General features: G+C 40.7%; 1 protein-coding gene across 3 annotated transcripts in view; it reads right to left on the minus strand.

The window, feature by feature from the left end:
• The window catches only part of vps13d (vacuolar protein sorting 13 homolog D), a 43797-nt gene that overhangs the window by 4757 nt on the left and 17731 nt on the right, over positions 1-21309 (minus strand). For 2 of the 3 annotated variants that reach the window (XM_081385880.1, XM_081385879.1), the window contains exons 31-67: positions 19573-19844; positions 18554-18687; positions 18301-18456; positions 18033-18222; positions 17241-17315; positions 16946-17143; positions 16769-16858; positions 16115-16255; positions 15865-15990; positions 14842-14916; positions 14289-14394; positions 14057-14209; positions 13733-13868; positions 13404-13451; positions 13180-13330; positions 12869-13085; positions 12529-12776; positions 12229-12420; positions 11995-12121; positions 11639-11781; positions 11216-11346; positions 10921-11096; positions 10679-10802; positions 9189-9424; positions 8908-9010; positions 8659-8816; positions 8413-8521; positions 8132-8302; positions 7887-7991; positions 7589-7738; positions 6999-7148; positions 6789-6885; positions 6562-6710; positions 6299-6433; positions 5997-6164; positions 2897-3029; positions 2608-2800 (exon numbers count right to left, since the gene is read on the minus strand). In XM_081385880.1, the coding sequence (XP_081242006.1) occupies positions 2608-2800; positions 2897-3029; positions 5997-6164; positions 6299-6433; positions 6562-6710; positions 6789-6885; positions 6999-7148; positions 7589-7738; positions 7887-7991; positions 8132-8302; positions 8413-8521; positions 8659-8816; positions 8908-9010; positions 9189-9424; positions 10679-10802; positions 10921-11096; positions 11216-11346; positions 11639-11781; positions 11995-12121; positions 12229-12420; positions 12529-12776; positions 12869-13085; positions 13180-13330; positions 13404-13451; positions 13733-13868; positions 14057-14209; positions 14289-14394; positions 14842-14916; positions 15865-15990; positions 16115-16255; positions 16769-16858; positions 16946-17143; positions 17241-17315; positions 18033-18222; positions 18301-18456; positions 18554-18687; positions 19573-19844 (5466 nt within the window). The remainder of the gene's footprint in view (positions 1-2607; positions 2801-2896; positions 3030-5996; positions 6165-6298; positions 6434-6561; positions 6711-6788; positions 6886-6998; positions 7149-7588; positions 7739-7886; positions 7992-8131; positions 8303-8412; positions 8522-8658; positions 8817-8907; positions 9011-9188; positions 9425-10678; positions 10803-10920; positions 11097-11215; positions 11347-11638; positions 11782-11994; positions 12122-12228; positions 12421-12528; positions 12777-12868; positions 13086-13179; positions 13331-13403; positions 13452-13732; positions 13869-14056; positions 14210-14288; positions 14395-14841; positions 14917-15864; positions 15991-16114; positions 16256-16768; positions 16859-16945; positions 17144-17240; positions 17316-18032; positions 18223-18300; positions 18457-18553; positions 18688-19572; positions 19845-21309) is intronic. The other variant, XM_081385881.1, reaches the window with a different exon arrangement.

Genomic DNA, 21309 nt, shown 5'->3' on the forward strand with positions numbered 1-21309 from the left:
GTGAAATTTGTGTCATGGATGAAAAGTATCTGTACACATGAAAGGAGGTAAAATCACAAGAAAAGCTTGACGTGTACAGGCAACTATAGATTATCTAGGGTTATTCTATTTGTTAGGATATTGATATAAAATCTGTTAATAAAGTTTCCACTTTAAACCAGTATAACATTTCATCCTATATATATACAAGACTATAAGCAGGCTTAATTATTCTATGCCAGACTGACATAGCCTGCACAAAACTTTTCCGTTTCTTCTGAGTCAAAATACTACTTCAACTTGCTCGTCTTCCGAGGGGACTTTTTTAAAGTAATCTGTTATTTTTAAAATGTAACATTAACATGACAGTAATTTAAACGCAGCCATTGTAAAAATGTGCTACAAAAAAGGAAAACAAATAGTATTTCCAGCGTCCACTAGTAGCAGCAGTATCGTTTAGTCGACTAGTCTCTCACATCCCTAATATAAACACATTTGACTTGTGGTGAGACATAGTTTGCTCATCGGGGATGTTTAATTCTTGGCTGACTAATATTTGTTTATCTTTATGATCTTTATCTTTGGTTAACTGGGTCAATTGTGGGTCAACTGTGTAATGTATTTGTATTTAGTATGCTGATTCACAAAATGTTGAATTAGCAGGTACAGTTAACAATAAAAAATGCACATGCTCCTTGATTACAACAGCAAGGAAATGAACCACAGTTGTAGTCTCGATTAAATGCCATAGAACAAGTAACTGTCATCTTTTACTATGAAGGAATTTGAGGTTTACCAAAACTTAGTGAAGGCAGACTGTCAAAAGGCCAACTAGATGAGGGACTTTCTTTTAATAAAGCTTGAGGTAAAAGAAAATGCATACTTTTCCCAAACTGAACTGACAGCTAAAGGTGGGGAACAGGATGCTTATTCAGTCAAAGTCTGAGCCCCTTCTGCTGCCCCCACCAACCCCCAGCACTTATTTGCCTTTGTTTTGAGATTGTAATTGAGCTGCCTCTGGAAGCCTGCCTGGATTGCATAGTGCAGTTGGGAATGGTGTATGTTATGTGTGTGTGCATGTGTATGTGTGTGTGTGTGGGGGGGTCTGGGGTCCGGGGAACTGATGTGGGAGGCTGAGTTCACTAGCAGGGCAGGAGAGCAAAACCGATTGTGTGGACACCTCCACTATTCCTGACCTCGCAACAGTCTGCTCCTCATTTACTTGTTTATTTCCTGTTTGCGGTCTGAGAGAATACATATGACACATACTCCTTGACCAGCAAGAGGCAAACATAACCTGATAAATCTACAGTGACATGGTTTGCAAGAGAATGTGCAAAATGGGGGTAACATCATGAACATTTCAGACTGAAAGGGAAGAAAGCTCAACTGGAAATCACCACATCCAGTTGCTGATGGATAGAGATTGATCCCTCAAGACAGAGAGGATGTGAAGATTTGCTGCTGAAGTACTACCTGCAAAATGTGTTATTGAGAACATGTAATAGTTGGGTCAGACTGCATCCTCTGTGACCCATGAATCCTGCAGATTTTCGGTGTGAACTCTGGCTGAACTCTTGGCCGCACTGTGGCAGGCACGCTCCGAATGCCTCTCCCTTAAACTCCCCCAGCTCTACACTGCACAGTTCACCAGCAGGTCTCTTCTATGCGCGCACACACACACACAGCCTCTCTCCATTCAAGGGGAATGGTGAGAGGGCCTGAAACTCATTCCTCCTTTAGTTGAAGCAGTAAAACCACAAACACTCCCCACTGCACATATACATAGGCAAATGAAGAACAAATGGCTTTACATACCAGACAGCCTGTGTAATATGACCTGGTTTTGGGCCCCCTCATAAAACCTCAGGTAGAGCTGCTGGCTTTAGAGGATGAAGTGAAGGTGAGACCCTGAAGGCTGCTCTTAAAACAGTAGGCAAGTTCTTCGACCAGTTCTGGATTGTGCTTTGGATCATTAGCAGGTGTTCATTAGTGTAGAGTTTGGCTAGCCACAAGCTAAACTCATCAAAAGGCAGGTGGAATTTATGGGCACATCAACAGAGAGGTCACGAAGGCTTTGCAAAGTTGTAAGAGCTATAAACATTGAACCACAGATACCCCCTTTCTACTGAAATGGTGATGGTTCCCGTGCCGAAGGCAGTGCTCAAACAAGGGGATATATTCCACCCACTTCCAGCTGAACAATGATGTAACTGACTGCGTGACTGCAAACAATATGCATTATGGTCTTTATGACTATTAATGTCAGTAGTTTTAAGAATTTAAAAGTAATCTGATGCAATGTTTAGTAGATGTAACATAAAAATGTATAGTAAATTGATAGTAATAATATATCTAAAATATTTTTTATTTTAGACAGACATTAAAAATTGGGTGATTGGAGGCGCTGAGCAATGTGATATTCACTGCATTGTTTCTGAAGTTTTTTAATAACCTCTTCAGGCTGATTTGTTTCTGTTTTGTTTTCCACCTTGGACACCAGCTCTGGCACCCTGCACTGGAAAAGAGCCATGAACAAGGCCGTGGATATGCCATTCATCTAAAATGTCTGTCATCCTTTTCCATAATAGAAAAAATAGCCTGAATACATAATTGAGTGGAAAATACCTGTTGCTTAGGCTGGCCATTTCTCTGACAGTTTGTGCTGTTTCGGAGGCAAAATCCAAAGCTCCCGCCACAGGTTTTGTCACTGTGCCGACCAATCCCTTCCCCAGACCAGAGAAAAATCCACTGACACCCCCCTCAGTCTTCACTCCCTCCACCGTTGAGGTTATCACACTGGTCAGACCGCCAATGATGCCTACACAGCAATGAATCGGTAATCTTATAATACTACACAATGGTACAATAAGTGCCTTAATATTGAGCTTATGAAATGCCAAATATTTTGATGTACCATGAGCAAGACCATGAATCCCTGCCACAAGGTGCTCTCCACTGGTGGCTCCATGATAGCGAATGCACTCTCGTTCAGTCTGATGCCGATTGTCCATTGTCTTGCCCAATCCATCTGATAAGGTACCTGCAAACTGCACAGGCAGATAAACATTTAACAACAACAAAAGAATAGTAGATTATATGTACTACAAATGAACAATTCTCATACTAGAAAGAAGCATTGCTACTTAAATTAATAAAGAAAATATTAAACTATAAAATGAAGACATTTCTATAAGTATGCAGTATTAATAAGTTAATTGTACCAATAAGAAAACAAACCAAATCACATGTGGCATGAAATACATTTATACAGAATCTTTGAATTTGTTATTCGAACATTTGTCAATACATCAGGAATTGGAACAGTTGCTGACACTGGTCTTTTCAGTTAGTGAAAACCCCCCACAGTGACCCGAAGGAGTGGACTGCCTGCATTGACCTTAAGGAGTGGACTGTCTAGTTTAGGACACATCAATGACTTATTGTGGTTCCTGTCTCATTTTCAGCAAAAGTTCATGTAGCTCTTCAGCTGTTTATACTGTGGACTGCAGTCAAACAAAATCATGCAAATCAACTATTCTATTCAGTTCATGAGACAAATTTATTTCTAATGTCTTACAGTCACAGTCACTCAAGCTTTATTTGCAAGGGAGCCACATTCTGGGCAACCACCATGGTTCTCAAACCCTTCCACTGCTGAACTGAGGATACACGATTTTACAGATAACTGATTTTACACACCATCTCATCCAGCTGTCAGATATATCAGGCTGTAATTTGTCTAATGGGGTGGCGCTCCCCCCTCTTGGCACAGTTGACCTGACTTTGCCCAGAGTGGCCCCCCTCAGGTCCCCTGCAGGTGCCTCCTGGAAGGGAGTTTGTGTTACAGGCCCAGTGAGCTCCCTACTGCAGCCAGAGCACTTTATAAACACAGGCACATTCTGCAGAATTCAAGCAAGAGCCAGGCATGAACTTGGGATGACCCCTCCAAGCAAAGTCCCTGGTGAGTTCATCTGAAGGCCAGCTCAGATTCTCTGCTCCTCCTCCTCCTCTTCCACCTCCCTCTCTCTCTCTCTCTCTTCCCTTTTTTTAGGCTTGGCTGTGAAATTATACCAATACATTTACCAGATATGAGTTTGCGGGAGGGAGAGGAGGATCAGAAAACTTTCAAGTTTATGGCCCCCCCCACACCACCCCTTCTTGAGCCATTAGACCATCCAATCTCAAAGCAGGGCCCCTAGAGATGTGCGGGAATGTATTCCAGTGTGTGTGAGAAAGAAGATGTAGAGGAATGAAAACCATGATGTGATTGCCAAGAAGTGGTTGAGTCTGACAGAGATGTGAAAAAGCTGATGAAGGTAAATCCTGATCCACAGCAAGAGAGTTTAAGGCTGTTCGAGACATGGAAACAGTGATGGAAAAACCAGCTTTATGCAGCAGGGGGTAACTTTGTTGAAAATATGTCTAATGCATTGCTCAATATGAATTCAAATGTGTGTTTAAAGTATAGGTGCTATTGAAAGAAAATCTGTGGAGAAGGTTGGAGGCACAGACACACTACAGTCAATGGAGGGTGCATTAGCTGAAATACCTATTAAAAAAGGCCCAGGCCCCCATAAAGGTAAAACTAACAACGGAGAATTCCTGATGTCTGCACATGTGCCAAAATAAATTCTGGGTGGCCACTGACATAAGTTACAAAAACTAATAGTAATCTTTGCAAATACAATAAACCTCAAGCTTTCTAGGCACTTGATCAAACCAAAGCTCTCAAATGCCTTTTATATCTTTCATTAAAGTTTTTCCACCCCAAGCGGTATGACATGGAGCCTTATACAGTTGGTGGATGATTTTGGCAAAACATTTTTATTCATGCTGCTGGAAGTTCTCCAGGGGGAGTCATAATTTGTTTATACTCATGAAATTGAATTAGTGGCAAAAAAGCAGCCAAAAGAGAAAGTTTTTATTTCCTCAAGCAAACCTAAGCATTTGTTCAGCAGTTCGGTGTGTAATGAGCAAAGACCTTAAAAGTTACTACAGCCAAAAGTAGAGCTGAAGTCAAAGAAATGGACTTCAAATATCAACTATAATTATTCAGTATGATGAGCATATTTAAACAAACTCACCTTGGCTTAAAAGCAGCGAAGTGCGAATGTGAAAGTGCTGATTTAGACATAGTGTTGTCCCATGCTATGAGTACTTAAGACATTAGCTTGGCGAGTGTGGTTGGAAGGAAAGTAAATGAGAGCACAGAGGGAGCGGACAGAGGGAAAAGCATACAAAGCGCTGTCTGACAGTGAGCTGGCTGCCAATGAAGGACGTGGTGCGATGGCCTGTTAGACAGACATGCTGAGAGCTGGCTGCAGGACATGAAGTGGAGGCTCAGGTCTGACCACACACAACTGCAACCACATACGAGTACACACATTCCCACACTGGTGCCATGAGTCGAATTCCATCTGCTCAAACAAACTTCTTATAATGTTCATGAGAAAGTTACAGGGCTGATATTCAACTTTTATGCTGACAAAACTATTAAATGCCGGTGTTCCAATGATTCTGTAAACATGCAGAATCCTGCCTGTTTACACAGGGAGACCAAAACTAATAAACCTCAATGAACCTTCACCACTTTATTGCATATTAGGAGGAAAATCAGGTCAGATTGCTCTGCTGGTGAACATCATGTGCATTTGACCTTCCAATGCTGTTCCCATTCTTCTCCTGGAAATCATCAAATTACAACATGTGGCTAGTTCTAGTGTTCTGCTCAGGCACACTGCTTGGACGCTTCTTCAAAAACATTCAATAAGAAGTCTGTGAAATAAACAATTTCAGATCACTGAGGAAAATTCGTTCTCTTGCTTTATTTTTCGTTATGACTTGGCCTTGCACTCAGTGAATTCATGTCTTGCAGTTACAGCTCTGGTACTTTGCAGCTAAACAGATGGACTTATATCATATATTTGGGAATAGTTCAAATAACCCTGTGAAATACTTAAGTGATCGGGTATCATGCAGTGTGAGATGGACTGGTGAAGTCGAAATTTTCTTACCTTGGCAGCTGAGTTGGAAACACCATGTGTAACACTGCGGATGAGCCCTCCAACATTGCCATACTTGATGAGTTCATTCATACCCTCAGTGACGTCATTCAGTAAGCCCATGGGGTTGCCCAGGAAGTCCACTGAGCCCAGGATCTGAGCCGCCTGACTGATAAGCTCCTACAAAAAGACAGAAAGAAGATACAAATCCAAGAGCTGATGAAATCGCACTGCGGTGATGCAAACGTTTATACCACAATGTACAGTATGAAAATATAATGTAAACATATTTCAGAATGAAGAATATTTATGACCTCTTTGAAGTGCTTGAGGATGTCACTGATGATCATCTCCTGTGTCTCATATGGATGGACTCGAGTGTAGGGGTACATGTTAATGATTGCATCTTCAAACCGAATGAGTGGGAACCCAAGGGTTCCCTTCAAGGCCTGTGCAGAACAACGCTTGATTATAATGCAGACAACCACATCACAGCATAACGCAAACTTCCAACAACAAAACTGCAACCAGTGAGGCACTTATAGTACTACAGTTGATTCTTTTGTGGCTCTTGTACCTTGAGGTCAGGGGGCAACTTGTGAGAGGTGAAGACGCTCAGCTTGACCTGAGGGACACTGATCTTCAAGTTTTCAAAATAATAGCGCTTTGGAGTTCCTGCATCTTCGCTGGCTTTCTCATAGAGGTTCTCATCCAGCTTCTCTACCTCTGAAATACAAAATCATGTACTTAGCAGAGCATAATGAATTCCCCATACTATACACCAGAGGGATAACCACTACGCACCTCCCTCTGTCTGACCGTAGCCAAAGAATATGAGCAGTTTCATCAAGAGCTTTTCCTCAATGATGACAGTATAGCGGCGTGCTGTGACCATCAAATGCTGCAAGGCAGAGAGTAAAATCTATAATCAAACTCCTGAAGTCAAAGGAAGATGTACAGATAAGCCTGAAGCATTTTGGTGAGAAAGTGAATCCATAAGTTCACTGCTTTCACCTTAAAAAGGTCTGTGAGCATAAGACTGCTGGGCACTTTAACAGCGTTGACCTGCAGAGCAGGACCTGAGTCCACTGTAGTACTTTCAATGGAGCCTGGAGTCACAGACAGCAAAACAGGGTGAGTGGAGCCCAGGAGCTGATTGTCCACCTGTAATAGATGAGAGAGTAAAGACATATCTATCAGAAATGTTTGCTTTAGAATGAAAAATTTGTGGAAAAGGATAGAGCTTCTTTGGTAACTGTCATGCCTGTCTACTGGATTAAGCTTGGCTAAAGTTAATTTTTTTTGAAAGGTCCACAATGTCCACTAATGTTAGATTTGGTAGATTTGTCTATGCTAATTGAGATCTGTAAAGTGTTTTCTGGGACCTGGTATGGATCAAATCCACTGATGATTGCATTTTCTTGGTATCTATGTTCATGTGTTTTTGAATAAAAAGCTGATGATCGTAAACATGGTGAATGATCAGAAAAAATCTAGATAAGCTAATTAGTCTCATTAATCGTCAACCATATTGTGCCATTCCTAAACCAAAGTGAGTAATTCCCAAACATTGGATGAATGCATTTAGGTCTGTGGATGCTTACCTGAATGTCTCTCACTGTAAGTTCCAGTACCTGGCTGGCAGCGGTGCGGGTGAAGTGCACATCAATGCCAGACAGGGTGGCAAACACTAGCTCTTCAGGGAGCTTATTCACCAGTGATAGACCCACTCCTTCATCTAGATTCACCAACACCTACACACAAGGGCATGAATAGTGAGGTTTGAACTTCCAAGTTCAATATTTGATAACACTTGGCTAATTTGGTTTTTACTGGAAACACAATGATGGTAAAATTCCACAATCAATCAATCTGCTGGACAAACAAAAACATGTTTTTTACCTCAAGCTCCTCCTCAGGAACTTTCATCTGAGCACTCTCTTTATTCTGGTCTTCCTCAGTGCTGGGAGAGGGTCTATTCACGCGCCGTTGGTTGAAGTCACTGATCTGAAATGAGGTATGCAGCTTCTCATTATATTAGAAAGTGTGAAAGAAAGATAAGAACTGATTCCATTTCATTTGGTTTCAGATGGCATGCTATCCCAACCATGCAATTCAATAACAACGAGACAGGAGGGGTGTCTTGCCTGTAGTACTCGCGTGGGCCCATCAGGCAGGACCTGTACGGACAGTACACCTGAGCCAGGTCTCATTTTCTGGTTGATAAACTGTTGCTCTGGTGTCGGTTCCAAAACACCAGAGTCTGGTCCCAGTACCACCTCGGCACCATCATACAGGCCAGATAATCCTCCTCTTACCTAAAACAGCACATACAATATTTTAAAGAGCCACAGATTCTGTCATACTGGAAAAAAAGCAATTGAGAAGCAAAAAAATAAATAAATTGGATGAAAGAAGAAGGACAGACCTGGACGACTAGTCTGGGCAAACCACAGGTCAACATGCCAGAGCTGAAGTGCCATGTCTGGGTGGTGCTGCGGCGGTTGTCTGGCCGTCTCAACATCAGAGGCTCATAGCTAAAAAAGAAAATGCAAGATACGTGAGAAATGACACCCACACACCATGATAATGTTTACTCTCCACAGGGACAAGAACAAGCTTAAGATAGACAGCACAAGTTGTCCTTTGTTGTGCAGTGAAAAGTTTAAGTAACCTGTTGTCTGTCACTGCAGCCAGTCCAGCAATGTCAAGCACTAAAGATGAAGTGAGGGGTCGAGGCTGAGAAGGTTTGCTCTGTGGAGGTGATGAGCCCTCATGACAGAGCATTCCTGTTCCTGTCATACGCCAAAGTTGGGAGCGCTTTCCAGGCTCCTAAACAGACAAAGAAATGTGAGAACCTTTGAGAATAAACTAGAAATGGGGAAACTGGCAGATATAAGGCTGAGAAAGAATATAAGCAGACCTTTTTCTTTAGGATGACTCTCTGTGTTTTTGTCTCCACATCCAGCACCAGTTCAGCACAGCTGACCGCCCGCTTCTTCCCCACTGGCCTTTTTCCTCCATCTCTGTCATCAAATCAAAATGTCAACCTCAAGTGAATATTTACTTATATTTACAAACACCAGTTTGAAGAGGTCATATTTGAGTGAGTCAGCCACTGGAAAGTTTTCTGCTTGAAATTGGTCAAATTACCAATTCCAAGGATGAGTAAACTATTTGGAAAGTTAAAGGTGGAGAACTCACTCTGAGAATGTAAAGGACGCAGCAATGTAAATGAAGTTCTCATAGTAGAGCTTGTTGTATTCTCTAAAGAAGTTCATGTCAGCGGTAACCTCTGAAGATCCAGCTCCCTTCACAGTGAGGGTGAGGTAGGGTTGAAGAATAGGTTCATCGCAAGCGTAGTCCAGAACTGCCCCGGCTTTTACCTCGGTGTGTAGCCGGATATCAGCCACTCCGTGTTGCCAGAACTGGATAGGCACCTGAGGTAAAGAGGACATGTGTAACCAAAGAGTTTGTGGAGATTGTGGTTCTGTAATAAGCTTTAAGACCATTTAAGAGGCCATTTACACTGCCATCATAAGATCCCAGAAGTAAAAATCAAAGCTATCCATCAGCTTGAATAAAACTAAATAACATGGCACAGAATTAGCAGCTGACAGTGGACCTGGGAAAACATTGAATTTGTCTCTCAATATGTTGGCAAGATCAGACCTGAAGTTTTGGTGTCAGAGATAAAAAAAGATGGTTGAATAAAAGCAGGAGCTCACAGCGCCTTAGGGAAAGCTTTTTGAGTAGGCCTATGAGTCGAGAGGGACATATTGCCAGTGACAGTAAAGCAAAGTGCAAGCAGGGAATATCTAGGATACTTCTATCCTGGACAAGAGTGTTTGATGATGAAACGCTAAGATAAATCATTGAGAGTGTTTCTAATCCCAGCACCAACAGACTTTTTATTGTTTAATGTCAAGACCCACACAAAAAGAGCAGCAAAATGTCTGCCCAAAATAAGTATTAGCAGATCAAAAAAAAAAAATCTGTTTTGATGTAGGGGCAGCACTGAGACAGAGAAGCCATCGGACGTAGAGCTGCCAGGTGTGAATTCAATGCTTGACGGATGAATCGATTGCTTAAGTCAAGCCAGGGGGAGTAAAAGAGCTATTTCATGTGACAAAAGCTTTATATCCACCTATTGTAATGGCTAGAATGGTGTCTCGCTCAGTAAATTTAAAACCACCAACAGATCATATGACAGGAAAACTGGCTTTGGGGTTGGAGGAAGGTGACGGAAAATGTGCACACCTGCAAATCCCCCATTAAACCCCAGATAACAGGATGATATTAATAACAGGTAAATTTTTTAAGTAAAATGTGCTTTATCTTGCTATGCCTCTTTCATGAATGTTATTGTGTCCAGAATTGAACACTGAAAGAAAATAATATTGTCTTGATACAAATATAAATTATTTTAGGAAGTCAGAAACAGCAAACAGAAAATGATGACATTTCAGAAATGCAAGAGTAGCACCAAAATTTCTTAAACAATTTAGGTTTGGGATTGCGGTTAGTACCACATTCTTATTCATGTGCTCCGACAAATTCTCATGGGTGACCCGGGTTCAAGTAAAGGCCAGGGCATATTCCCAACCATCCTAGTGCTACTCTTTAGTCTCAAATCTTCTGAACCATTCTACTGCCTTACAATACTTGATAATGTGTACCCTCTGAGGACTTACCTCAGAGATGTTATCTATACGGAAGGGTGGGGGCAGCTGGTCAGTGTCACTGAATGAGATTTGATGCGTTGCCCCTTTCAAAGCAATCTCAGCACGCAGGAAGAAGCAGTTCCCTAAAGTGTCCCTATGGAACATATAACGAGAGGCATATAAATCTATGAAATCAAGAACTTTTCCCTCAGTCATTTTCTGTTCTGTTCAGCCATCTCTAGAGAGTGAGTGTATTTGGTGGCATGAGGTACCTCATGTTGATGTGGAAAGATTTAGGTTTGTTGACCTCAAAACCTCCAGACCAGGTGCAGTTGGGTACATCCATTAGACGGACACAGAGAAGCTGATCATAGTCATTTCTAGGCCAGTGGAACACCACACTAGATCCTGGCAGGGTGGAGATATATCCATCTGGATTTGCTGTACCCTACAACAGGTCATCATAACAAACAAAACATTATCATATATTTTCCTGTCTTTTATGATACATTAAAATATCTAAAAACATAGCACAAAGACAAACACAATGAAAACATGGACTCCCACCTTTCCTCTGACAAATTCCCTCTGCGAGAAGGCTAACTTGTGAGATGATCGATTGTCAAGTAGGTATCGTGGAGCAAAGGTCACAATGTGTGTGTCACGATAACGGCCTTTCCCCTTCCTCACATTTATTCCTATAATAAGACATTATATTCCATTATTAAATCACCTTTAGCACAGGGGTGTCCAATCCTGCTTCTGGAGGGCCACTGTCCTGCTGAGTTTAATTCTAATCAAACACACCTGAACCTGCTAATAAATGTCTTTAGGATTACTAGAAACCTCCAGTCAGGAGCGTTGCGGGAAGTTGAAGCTAAACTCTTCAGGATGTTGGCCCTCTAGGAGCAGTATTAGACATCCTTGACTTAGCAGATACCACAATGCAAGAGAAACATTTCTTAAAATAGTATAAGCATTCCTTATTACCTATATTATAGATGAGTCCGGGTCTGTTGCTATGCTGGATGACTTTGAGTGCTCTCACTCCACTGCCCCCATCCAGAGAGAAACCCTGGCACCATCCTGGAACACCATCTGGGTGGATCCCTTTACCGATCCGCATGGTGCACCTGTTCAAAGAGGACAAGACTTTAGAGAGCTTTAATAAGGGGTAGTTATGCAGTTAAATTACATTTCTGCTATGTTGGAAAATAAATAAATAAATCTGGCTGTGGAATTATTGCAGGTTAATTAAATGAGAAAATGTATTCAAAAGCATTTGATGGGTGGGCATGGTGTGAACACACAATGTTCTTTGGTTTTTCCCCTTCTCTTGCACTCACATATTGGGTTGCTCTTTGTCAGTGTAGCAAAAGAGCAGTGGACTCAAACTCCTGGCTAACTCATGCTCTTCAAACTGCCCAGCGGCATCCGTTTTCCCATTGTCCTGGCGGAAGATCAGAGGCAGCCCTGCGTACACAATAACCAATGAAAATATTACAGACATGGTGCAGTACAATTTAAGTCTTGAATTCAGATCATCAATCTGTAGTCAATGCTTAGATATGAAAGCATACCAGTCTTGTTGACAAGCCAGTAAGAAGCAGAGATGAGTATTTTTAATGCTCCTTGGGCTCTGAGAATAATCCGAATGGTGAGACAGAGCAGCCGTTTGTTGACATCGTATAGCCGCATACGCACCACATAATTTTGTGTACCGGGAGGGATGAGCAACTCCTTGCAAACAGGAAAGTTCTCTAGGAGCACACCTAAGAACAAACAGCATACTTGTGAATGCTTCATGTGGATTAAAAAAGCAAATAGGTAAATTTTCATGTTAAATATGTAAAAGAAATGTAGTATGTACTCCAGTTCACCTAATTCTATATTTTGTGATGTGTCTACAGCATGCAGCACTGCCTCTTTGCCCGGTTTCATGGTTCCCTTGATTGAGGTCCCTTTGATGTAGTAGTTGAGGTCACAGGGAAGGAGGTTGGCCAGCACTAGGGTGGGCAGCAGATAGATGGTGTGACCTGGTTGGCGGTAGATCTGCTTTGTACCTCCCGCCACAGTTTTGGCAGGCTGCTGTTCAGGGTAGTTCTCTTTCTTAATGACGACACAAAACCTTAAAAAAAAAAAAGAAAAAGAACAAAACGGTTTACAACTTAAGTTTCATTCGTCTTTGATATTTTCTTTCTCCTCCCAGCCTGTTTTTACCTGAAGTTGCGTTTGAGTTGTTCATCAAAGTCTGCTGACTGGCACTCTCTCTTGCTGCTGCTGACGTCACCAGGCCGCTCCACAGTAGTCCAATGGATGGGCACCTTACAGAAGAACAACCCTAAGCCTTTAGGTCTTGCCTGAAGCCTCCAAGAGGTCAGATGGAGAGGGATGGCCAAGGCCTCTCCAGGCAGGATGGGTGGCAGGACAACAGGTTCTATAGAAGGTAAACGGTTAAAATAAGATCCACAATAAATAAACACAGGTAAACCATAGCAAAAAAGTGTGTGTGTGGGTTTGTAGACACTTACTGTCTGGAGCCGAAGGGCTGTCTAGTCGCACTTCCATGGGAACCTCAAGACGATTCTTAACTGTGAGCGCTGACTGCACCGTAATTACCTTTCGTGCACTGCCCTCCATAGTGATAGAGAAAACCACTCGAACAGGCGGCAAGGCTGAGAACTGAACAGAGATTATAGACTGTGTACAAACTCTAGGATAATTTGGTGTAATGTTATGAGGTACAAACACTTACATATACATGAGGGTGTATGATGTTGGTTCTGCTAATTGGGCTGCCAACCTAGAAAAGCCAGGTCATTAAATTTTTATGAAGCATTATTTCCATTTTTCATGAACTACTAAAAGATTTTATATCAAAATGATCAAATAACGAAAGAAACATTCATATCAAAGACCCATGAGAGAAATCCAAGACTTCAAAATGCATGTAGATAATCGCTAATATAATGCATTTATGAATTACTAATGATTTTATAGTTCGAATGAAGGTCAAAACTTCCTTCTCCACATAACAAACTACTAAATTTGCACAATTAGAAAATGTTTGACCCATTAACTCACAGTGCTCGAGGGGTTGTTTCGATCAGGGGCGGCGTAGCGGAAGAACACTCCAACCTTGTCCACTGACACTGGCTTCACCTGCTCCCAGCCCACAACACGCACCAGCAGCTGGTGGAGTTTCAGCTCATGGGTGTGTCTGAGGTCAGAGCACATTATCAGCAAAGAGATGAAAAGTAAAATCAATGAGGTATTGAGAAGCAAACAGTACAGCAAAAACAAGTTAGCCTTTAAGTCAAAAACATTTCAACATAGACTATCCTGTCCAACATTAGCACATTCAAAGCCTAATGGATTTGCATTTACAAAAGAGACACCCTCCGCTACCTGTGTCTCAGTTTCTCCCGGGCCTCAAACTCAAACGGGAGCTCCTCCCCTGGCAGCACCTCTCTCCACTGGCTGATGTTGTGCGTATCATCTGTTCCAGGCCCATTCACTTCAGATATGGAGTCGGCACTACTGCTGTGAGATAGTGCCACTCTGTGGACACAGCAGAACCACCATGTATTTTCCCAAAATATAAAATGTAGTTAAATACTGTAGTGTGAGCTCTTCTGACCTGGTTGGTGTGGTAGTAAGAGTAGCAAACCACATAGTGCAGCCAGTATGGTTGCGTAAGGCATAGGGCACAAACGGCTGCCTCCTCTTGGAGAGCTTCATATCCGCTGCAACATGGCATGAATATAAAATCAGCCACAGGTCTCACTCAAGATTGTGGATAATGCCAGCTATATAAGGTACTGTGCACCAAAAAAATATTTTGGTGGAAAACGAGCTAGAAATGTTCCTCCCTAAGGTATGGCCCAAATCATACATTAATGGAGATGCCACAGACTATAAATGAAAATTCAGTAACAATTTCACAACACATTCATAAACTCTGTACCAAGACAGCATGATTTAAAGAAAAATATGGTATCAAACCATTTCACACAAAACATATTTAATATGCATACATGGTAATGGGTTAGGGTCATGGGGTAAATCAGGGGTAAATCATGGGTTAAGGTTAGAAAAAAAAGCCCAAGAACGATGGTATCCTAAGCTCTACGATACCAAACACAACGGCCTTCTGACTTCTCTAAAGTTGGCTACGCGTCTATGAACTGTACCTCGGGCATGAATCTGCTGCTCGAGACAAGTCAAGCTGGTAGAGCTTCTAGTTCTAAGGTAGGCAAGAGGAAGACCTGACAGCAGAGAGAAAAGGAGAAGAGAGAGACATGCTAGGAGGTTGTAGGAAGAGGAGCGGAGACGCATACGGTCAAAGAGAAGGATAGAATGAGTAGCACACATCATGGTAGTATATGTTGCGATCTTCTCTAAAAATACAGATAGAACTAATTGTTAGTCACTCAGCATGATATTAAGATTTACATTTAAATTTGTTGTTGATTTTCTGGGTTTAAACTCTGTGTGTCATTTATTTGAAGGATTAATTTTAAAACCATTCAACATTGACTTGTCTAAAGCTGAAGTGTGTGATTGTAAAGATGTTAAAAGACTATCCTGCCATCCTAGCTTTGTTCTATCCTAACTTAAAATGAAACAACTATAAGCAAATGATTTGTAGGTTGATTTCTCCTGTTTGTCAGACCAGTGACAGACATTGGAGAGTGCTTGGAAACCCTGATTAAAAAAAAATCTGTATTTTTGCAATTTAGCCTTCGAAAGTTTGAGGAAGTTTAAAGAAATTAAACCTTTTTTTTCTACAAGGATACATTAAATTAATCAGAAGTGACAGTAATTAATGACAGTAAAAGCTTTCTATTACAAATAAATGCTGTTCTTTTGAACTTTTGATCAGAGTATTACGGGTTACATCAGAGTATTACGGGTTGATAAGAAAGGAATAAATAAAACTTTAAAATATATTACACTTTAAAATATATTAAAATAGAAAACGGTTATTTTAAATTGCAATAATATTTCACATTATTACTGTTTTTACTGTATTAGTTAACAAATAAATGCATTTGTGGCGAGTATAAGAGACAAAGACACTTTTGAACAGTAATCTATATTTGGTGACACAAGTGGTGCCTAAATTACACACTTCAGCTTTAAAAAATGAAGTATAAGATTTATTAGACAGGTATGTCACTCCAGTGCAAGTTAAGCAGACGGCTAATACTCACTCTGGGCAAAGGAGGGGGGGTCCACTGATGACCCCATCCAAGATAGAGTGGTGGAGGGCTGTGGCGACTGCTCGTCTTCCTTGCAGTAATCTGCCAACCACGAAGTCTTGGTGGTGCTGTACTGCTCTGTGAGTCAGGACGACAGGCCCGCAGAAGGGTGTCAATATTAACATACCACTTATAAATATGGAAGCAAACAGTTAGAGAAAAGCATGGAGGCCTATGAGTGTGTTTGACCCAGACTATGTACCCAGTAAGACAGAGGTGATGTTGACATCCAGCCTCTGCTTGGCTCGTACTCCGATCTTCAGGCGAGGAGGATGGAGCCGGCCTGCCGCCTGTCGCTGCCAATCCAGGAAACACGGCCAAGGCTCGATGAATGGCTCCCAGCCTGTAGACCAGCAGAGACAAGTGTGTGTGCTTATGAATGTACACAGAAATACATAGTGTAGGGTTTACACTCCGTTCACAATTACTTCACAACTCAATGCCTGAAAATTACCTATATGGTTTTTCCTTGAAAATCAGTCATTTGGCACAACAAACGTAAAATGGTCAACATCAAAAAATTCCTTCATTTAATAATGGCCTAGAAACAGTGCAGAATCCTCATATTTATTATGAAAACAGTTTAATATTAATATTTAATATATTTATTGGGCCAGTGTTATTAGTACTGTTTGTATACTATTATAGTATTTATTATTTTTATATTTTCAATTTTAGTTTAAGTATTAGTCATTTTGTTATGTGCTTTTGTCATTTTTAGGGTCGAGCACCGATTTTAGCACCGATGGTGTGAGGACCCTATTGGAATTGCTCTGTTTATTATTAGGTTTTGTTGTATTAAACGATTGCTACTTTCATTTATTTTTACATATAGACACGCATGCCGAGATCTCACCTGAGAGTTCTCTGTTGTAATAATCTCCAGACAGAGTAAAACTAGCCTTGCCTTCCTGCATAGACCCAATCCTCTGGAGAACATAAAGACCTGCGATGGAAGAGAAAAGCCGCTACAGAATTGCCTGCCTACAGTATATGTGACATATGGAGTATCACAGTATGCGGTCATCCTCACGTGAGAAGGTGAGCTCTGCCAGAGGGACGTCACAGTCCAGACAGTCATCGATGAAGCAGATACACACGCTCTCGGCCTTCAATTCCACTCCAGATAGGGGATGAGCCGAGCGGCTGCTGGAGTCGGAGTCAGCTCGGCTTCGGCTCGACATGATCTCTGCATTCTCCCACAGCCACGTGGCAGCTTGGTCCAACTGACCTATAATTCAACGTACACCAGTATAGCCAATGCAACACACCATTCTTGGATTCACATGTGTCTTTTGCAATGTTGGTAGACTAGTGCACTGCTGTACCTCTACAGTGAATGAGTGCACGTCTGCAGTCTTCCTTCCTGAACCCAAGGTCCTGTAACCGCGTAAGCTGACCTTCTACAATGAAATATAAGTAGAAACTTCAGCAAAGCTCTTTTCTAAAAACGTCACATATTTACTTGAAGGTGTGTTCATTTTTAGGTGAACTATCCCTTTATGTCATTTCAAACCAATGGAAATCATGCACAATCTAAAATATATGGAATACTGGTGTCTAACCAAATAGTTTTTTTTTAATGATACAAAAAGTCAGCACACTGTTGCTTCCACAAAAAGATTATTGAGCTCTCCAGAACACTATAATGTGATCTTTCATGTGGCGTCTTCCTGATGAAGAGATCTACTGCTCGAAATGTCACAGTGTAGTGCTCTGATGAGCTCAATACATGGAGAGAAACAGTGTGCTGACTTTGTTTTGTATTGTTTTAAACCAATGACATGACCAAACCAGTCTGAACGATTTGTTCATGACTCTGAAAATGTGGATGTCAGTGTTTTCAGTGCATGATCACAACAAGGCTATCATATGCCTTCAGAAGACTTGGAATATAGCACATGAGTCAAATGAACCACTTTTATAATACTTGTATAGAACTGTTGTTTCCATTTTTAACCTTAAAAGACTCACAATCACTGCAATTGAATGGAAAAGGTAACTAGAAAAAAAAGGAATATAGGTTTGGAATGACATGAACGTGAGTTAATGACAATATTTTAATATTTTAAAGTATTGAAATAAAAACAATATATATTTTTTTTAATTAGTGAACAAACCCAGTAAAGCCTCAGTCTTGAGCCTGAAGCTGTGCTTTGTGTCTGTACTGGCAGTGGATGCTGAACTCTCAGCTTCTGTGGCAGTGTCTGAAGGGCCGGTGGATCCTGTGGTGGGAATAGACTTAGCTATTGCAAGGAAAAGCTGCACATCATTGTAGGAAAGACGGATGTCTAGAGCAGGAAACTGGATCTGTGGGGGAAACAAAATCTTGAATTGTGCACTTATGGCTCAATCCTGACTTGTGGTTTAATTCAACTCAGTACTGACCTCCAAGAGAGGTGGAAAGTCCGCTATGTTGAAGGCATCAAGGAGCCCTGAACTGCTCTGGTACGTTGGGCTGCCACAGAGCTCCATTTGCACATTGACAGGATCAATGATGGACAAAGCTGTTTCCTGCTCACTGCCCAGCCGACATGAGAATACCTAAACAGGTATAAAAAAATTAAAGATCAAACAATCAAAACAACGCTTTCTATTATGTCATGGATATTGTAAAATCACAGATGTCCAGGGCAATTACCTCAATGCCTGCTAAGCTGCCAGAGAAAGGCCTGTCCAGAAGTCGAGGCTTGTATGTCAGCACAGTAGTGCCTTTCAGAATGATAGCGTTGGTGTCCAAACATGAAGAATCTTCAACGACCACAAACTCTGTCCCTGGAGAAAAAAAAAAAAAGACTTATTTAAGCTTCCATTCTATGTAATATTTCTAATCTATCTATCTATCTATCTATCTATCTATCTATCTATCTATCTATCTATCTATCTATCTATCTATCTATCTATCTATCTATCTATCTATCTATCTATCTATCTATCTATCTATCTATCCATCTATCCATCCATCCATCCATCCATCCATCTATCAACTTAAAACCTTCAAACTTAAAGCTGTTAAAACTTTCTGGTTAGGCTTTCTCAAGCCAACATCAAAGTTTGTCCTCAAACTGTTTAATGTAGTTTAATACTTTTATTCAGCAGGATTAAAAAAAATATATATATATATTATCAAGGTTTCTACAAAATATTAAGCAGCACAACCGGTTTCAACATTGATAATAATTAATATGGTTTTTTTTTAGCAGAAAATAGGCATATTAGAATGATTTCTGCAGGATCATGTGACACAGAAGACTGGAGTAATGATGCTGAAAATTCAGGATTACTGAATTTATTATTTATTAAATGTAATTATTGAATCATAGGATTATTTTAATATTGTAATAATAAAATATTATATTATCATAATATATTTTTAAAGGCAAATAAATGAAGACTTATTTAAAAAACATTTAAATAATCTTACCAAACCCAAACTTTTAAACAGTAATGTATATAATTTATTATATTTTTTTTTTTATTGAAATAATTTGTGTTTTTATACATGATAATATATAGCTGCTTTTATGTTTTAGGAAGGAGGTCCTTCACATGCAAATCTGGAGGATTCAAATTTTTCCTTGTCATCAAAAAGTCTGAAATGTCCCAATGTAATTCCTAAATCTGCCTTTAGAAAGTAACACAATATTGTTAAGATGTTACCTGTCACATTGAGTTTGACCTCCAGGTATTTATCTTGAATGACGGGCACAGTGGATCGCTTAGTGACCACGCCACTTTTAACAGTTTTGGGCATGACAGCCGCTGTGCTGCCTTGGTCACTGCTGCCACTTGGCCAGCGCTGGCGGCTAGGCGCTGCTTCTTTTTCCACAGGCATCTGCAAAAAGTCCCTTACCATCTGCAGCCAATCAAAAATGAGGAATACTCGCAGATTGTTTAAAACCACAGTGAAGCATGAGGAGTCCCGTGTAGATCTGTGAGACAGATAGAATATGGAGTAGAAAAAGCAAACTTCAGATGATAATAATAATAATTTGTTACATTTATATAGCAGTTTTCTGGGTACTCAAAGCACTTTACATAATGGAAGGGAGGAGATTCCACTACCAATGTGCAGCATCCACCTGGATGATGCGACAGCAGCCATTGTGCCAGAACGCCCACCACACACCAGCTTATTGGTGGAGAGGAGATGAAGCCAATCATATATATATATATATATATGGGGATGATTAGGAGGCCATGATGATTGACAGAGGCCAACGGGCAAATTTGGCCAGGATGCCAGGGTTACACCCAAGCGGCAACATTCTAATCTGAAAAATGAAGCCTACCCGGAAGTGCGAAAAATGCACTTTTTCCCAAAAGGGGAAGGTCCCAAAAGGGAGCAAATGTCCATAGACCCCATGTTAAAATGTCCGTTTTCACAGCATAAATTCATGTTTTTACAGGTTGGTCCCATGGACTTATATTGTATTGGTAGTGGTTAAACATGAGATATAATTCGTCTTGTGTATATCTAACGGGCGATTTTTGGTCTCGTGAATCTATAATTTGTTCCCTGGCCAATCGTTTTGGCTGAGGGGAAGTTTCATAACTTTATAAGCTATTTAACTTTACCGTTGTATGGTTAGACTAGAGCGCTGACTTTGTATGTTTGACTGAATTGTTTGCTTTATTTGTATATCTTCTTATACCTTTTACTTATACTTTTATAATAGCTAATATTGATAAAACTGAAATTTAACAAAAAGAGACTGGGTTGAGTTTTGTCATTTTAAATTTTTCAACGAAGATGATCTGTAATGTTGTTTACTGCAACATCTGTTGTTTAGTACAAATGCACATATTGCCTGGACCATATTAAAATATTTAATATTTTTATATTATATTTAAAACGAAAAGAGGCAGGTTTGTGTTTTATATTTCGTTTTGTTATAAATAGGCAAACGTTATATGCAGTGAATATAATCAATACGTGTTGCCTGAACCACATTTGTGTGGCTATAATGTTTAAGATTTCTTTAAATGAAAACGAAAAGAGTTAGTATGGTGTTTTATAACATATTTCGTTGCCTAAAATATACAGAGATAACCGGAGTAGCAGAGTGAGCTGAGTGACGCGCGCTGCGTCCTTTACCCATATATGGATTGGCCAGAAGGTGGGCGGGGTTAGGATTTCCCAAGATTTTCCAAGATGGCGCCGCCCATACCCCCCATAAACGGCTTCAAAACCGTTCTTCAGAAAGTCTATGGGTGACGTCACAGACGCTTTGTCCATATTTTTTACAGTCTATGGTTACACCCCTACTTTTTTTTTTTGAAGGACAAGTCAGGACCTTGGTTTAACCTCTCATTCTAAGGACCGTGCTTTTTGACAGTACAGGGTCCCCATCACTATACTGGGGCGTTAGGACCCACACAGGCTAACACCTTCAC

This window comes from Scardinius erythrophthalmus, assembly GCF_964197995.2.
Source record: "Scardinius erythrophthalmus genome assembly, chromosome: 15".
Lineage (NCBI taxonomy): Eukaryota > Metazoa > Chordata > Actinopteri > Cypriniformes > Leuciscidae > Scardinius > Scardinius erythrophthalmus.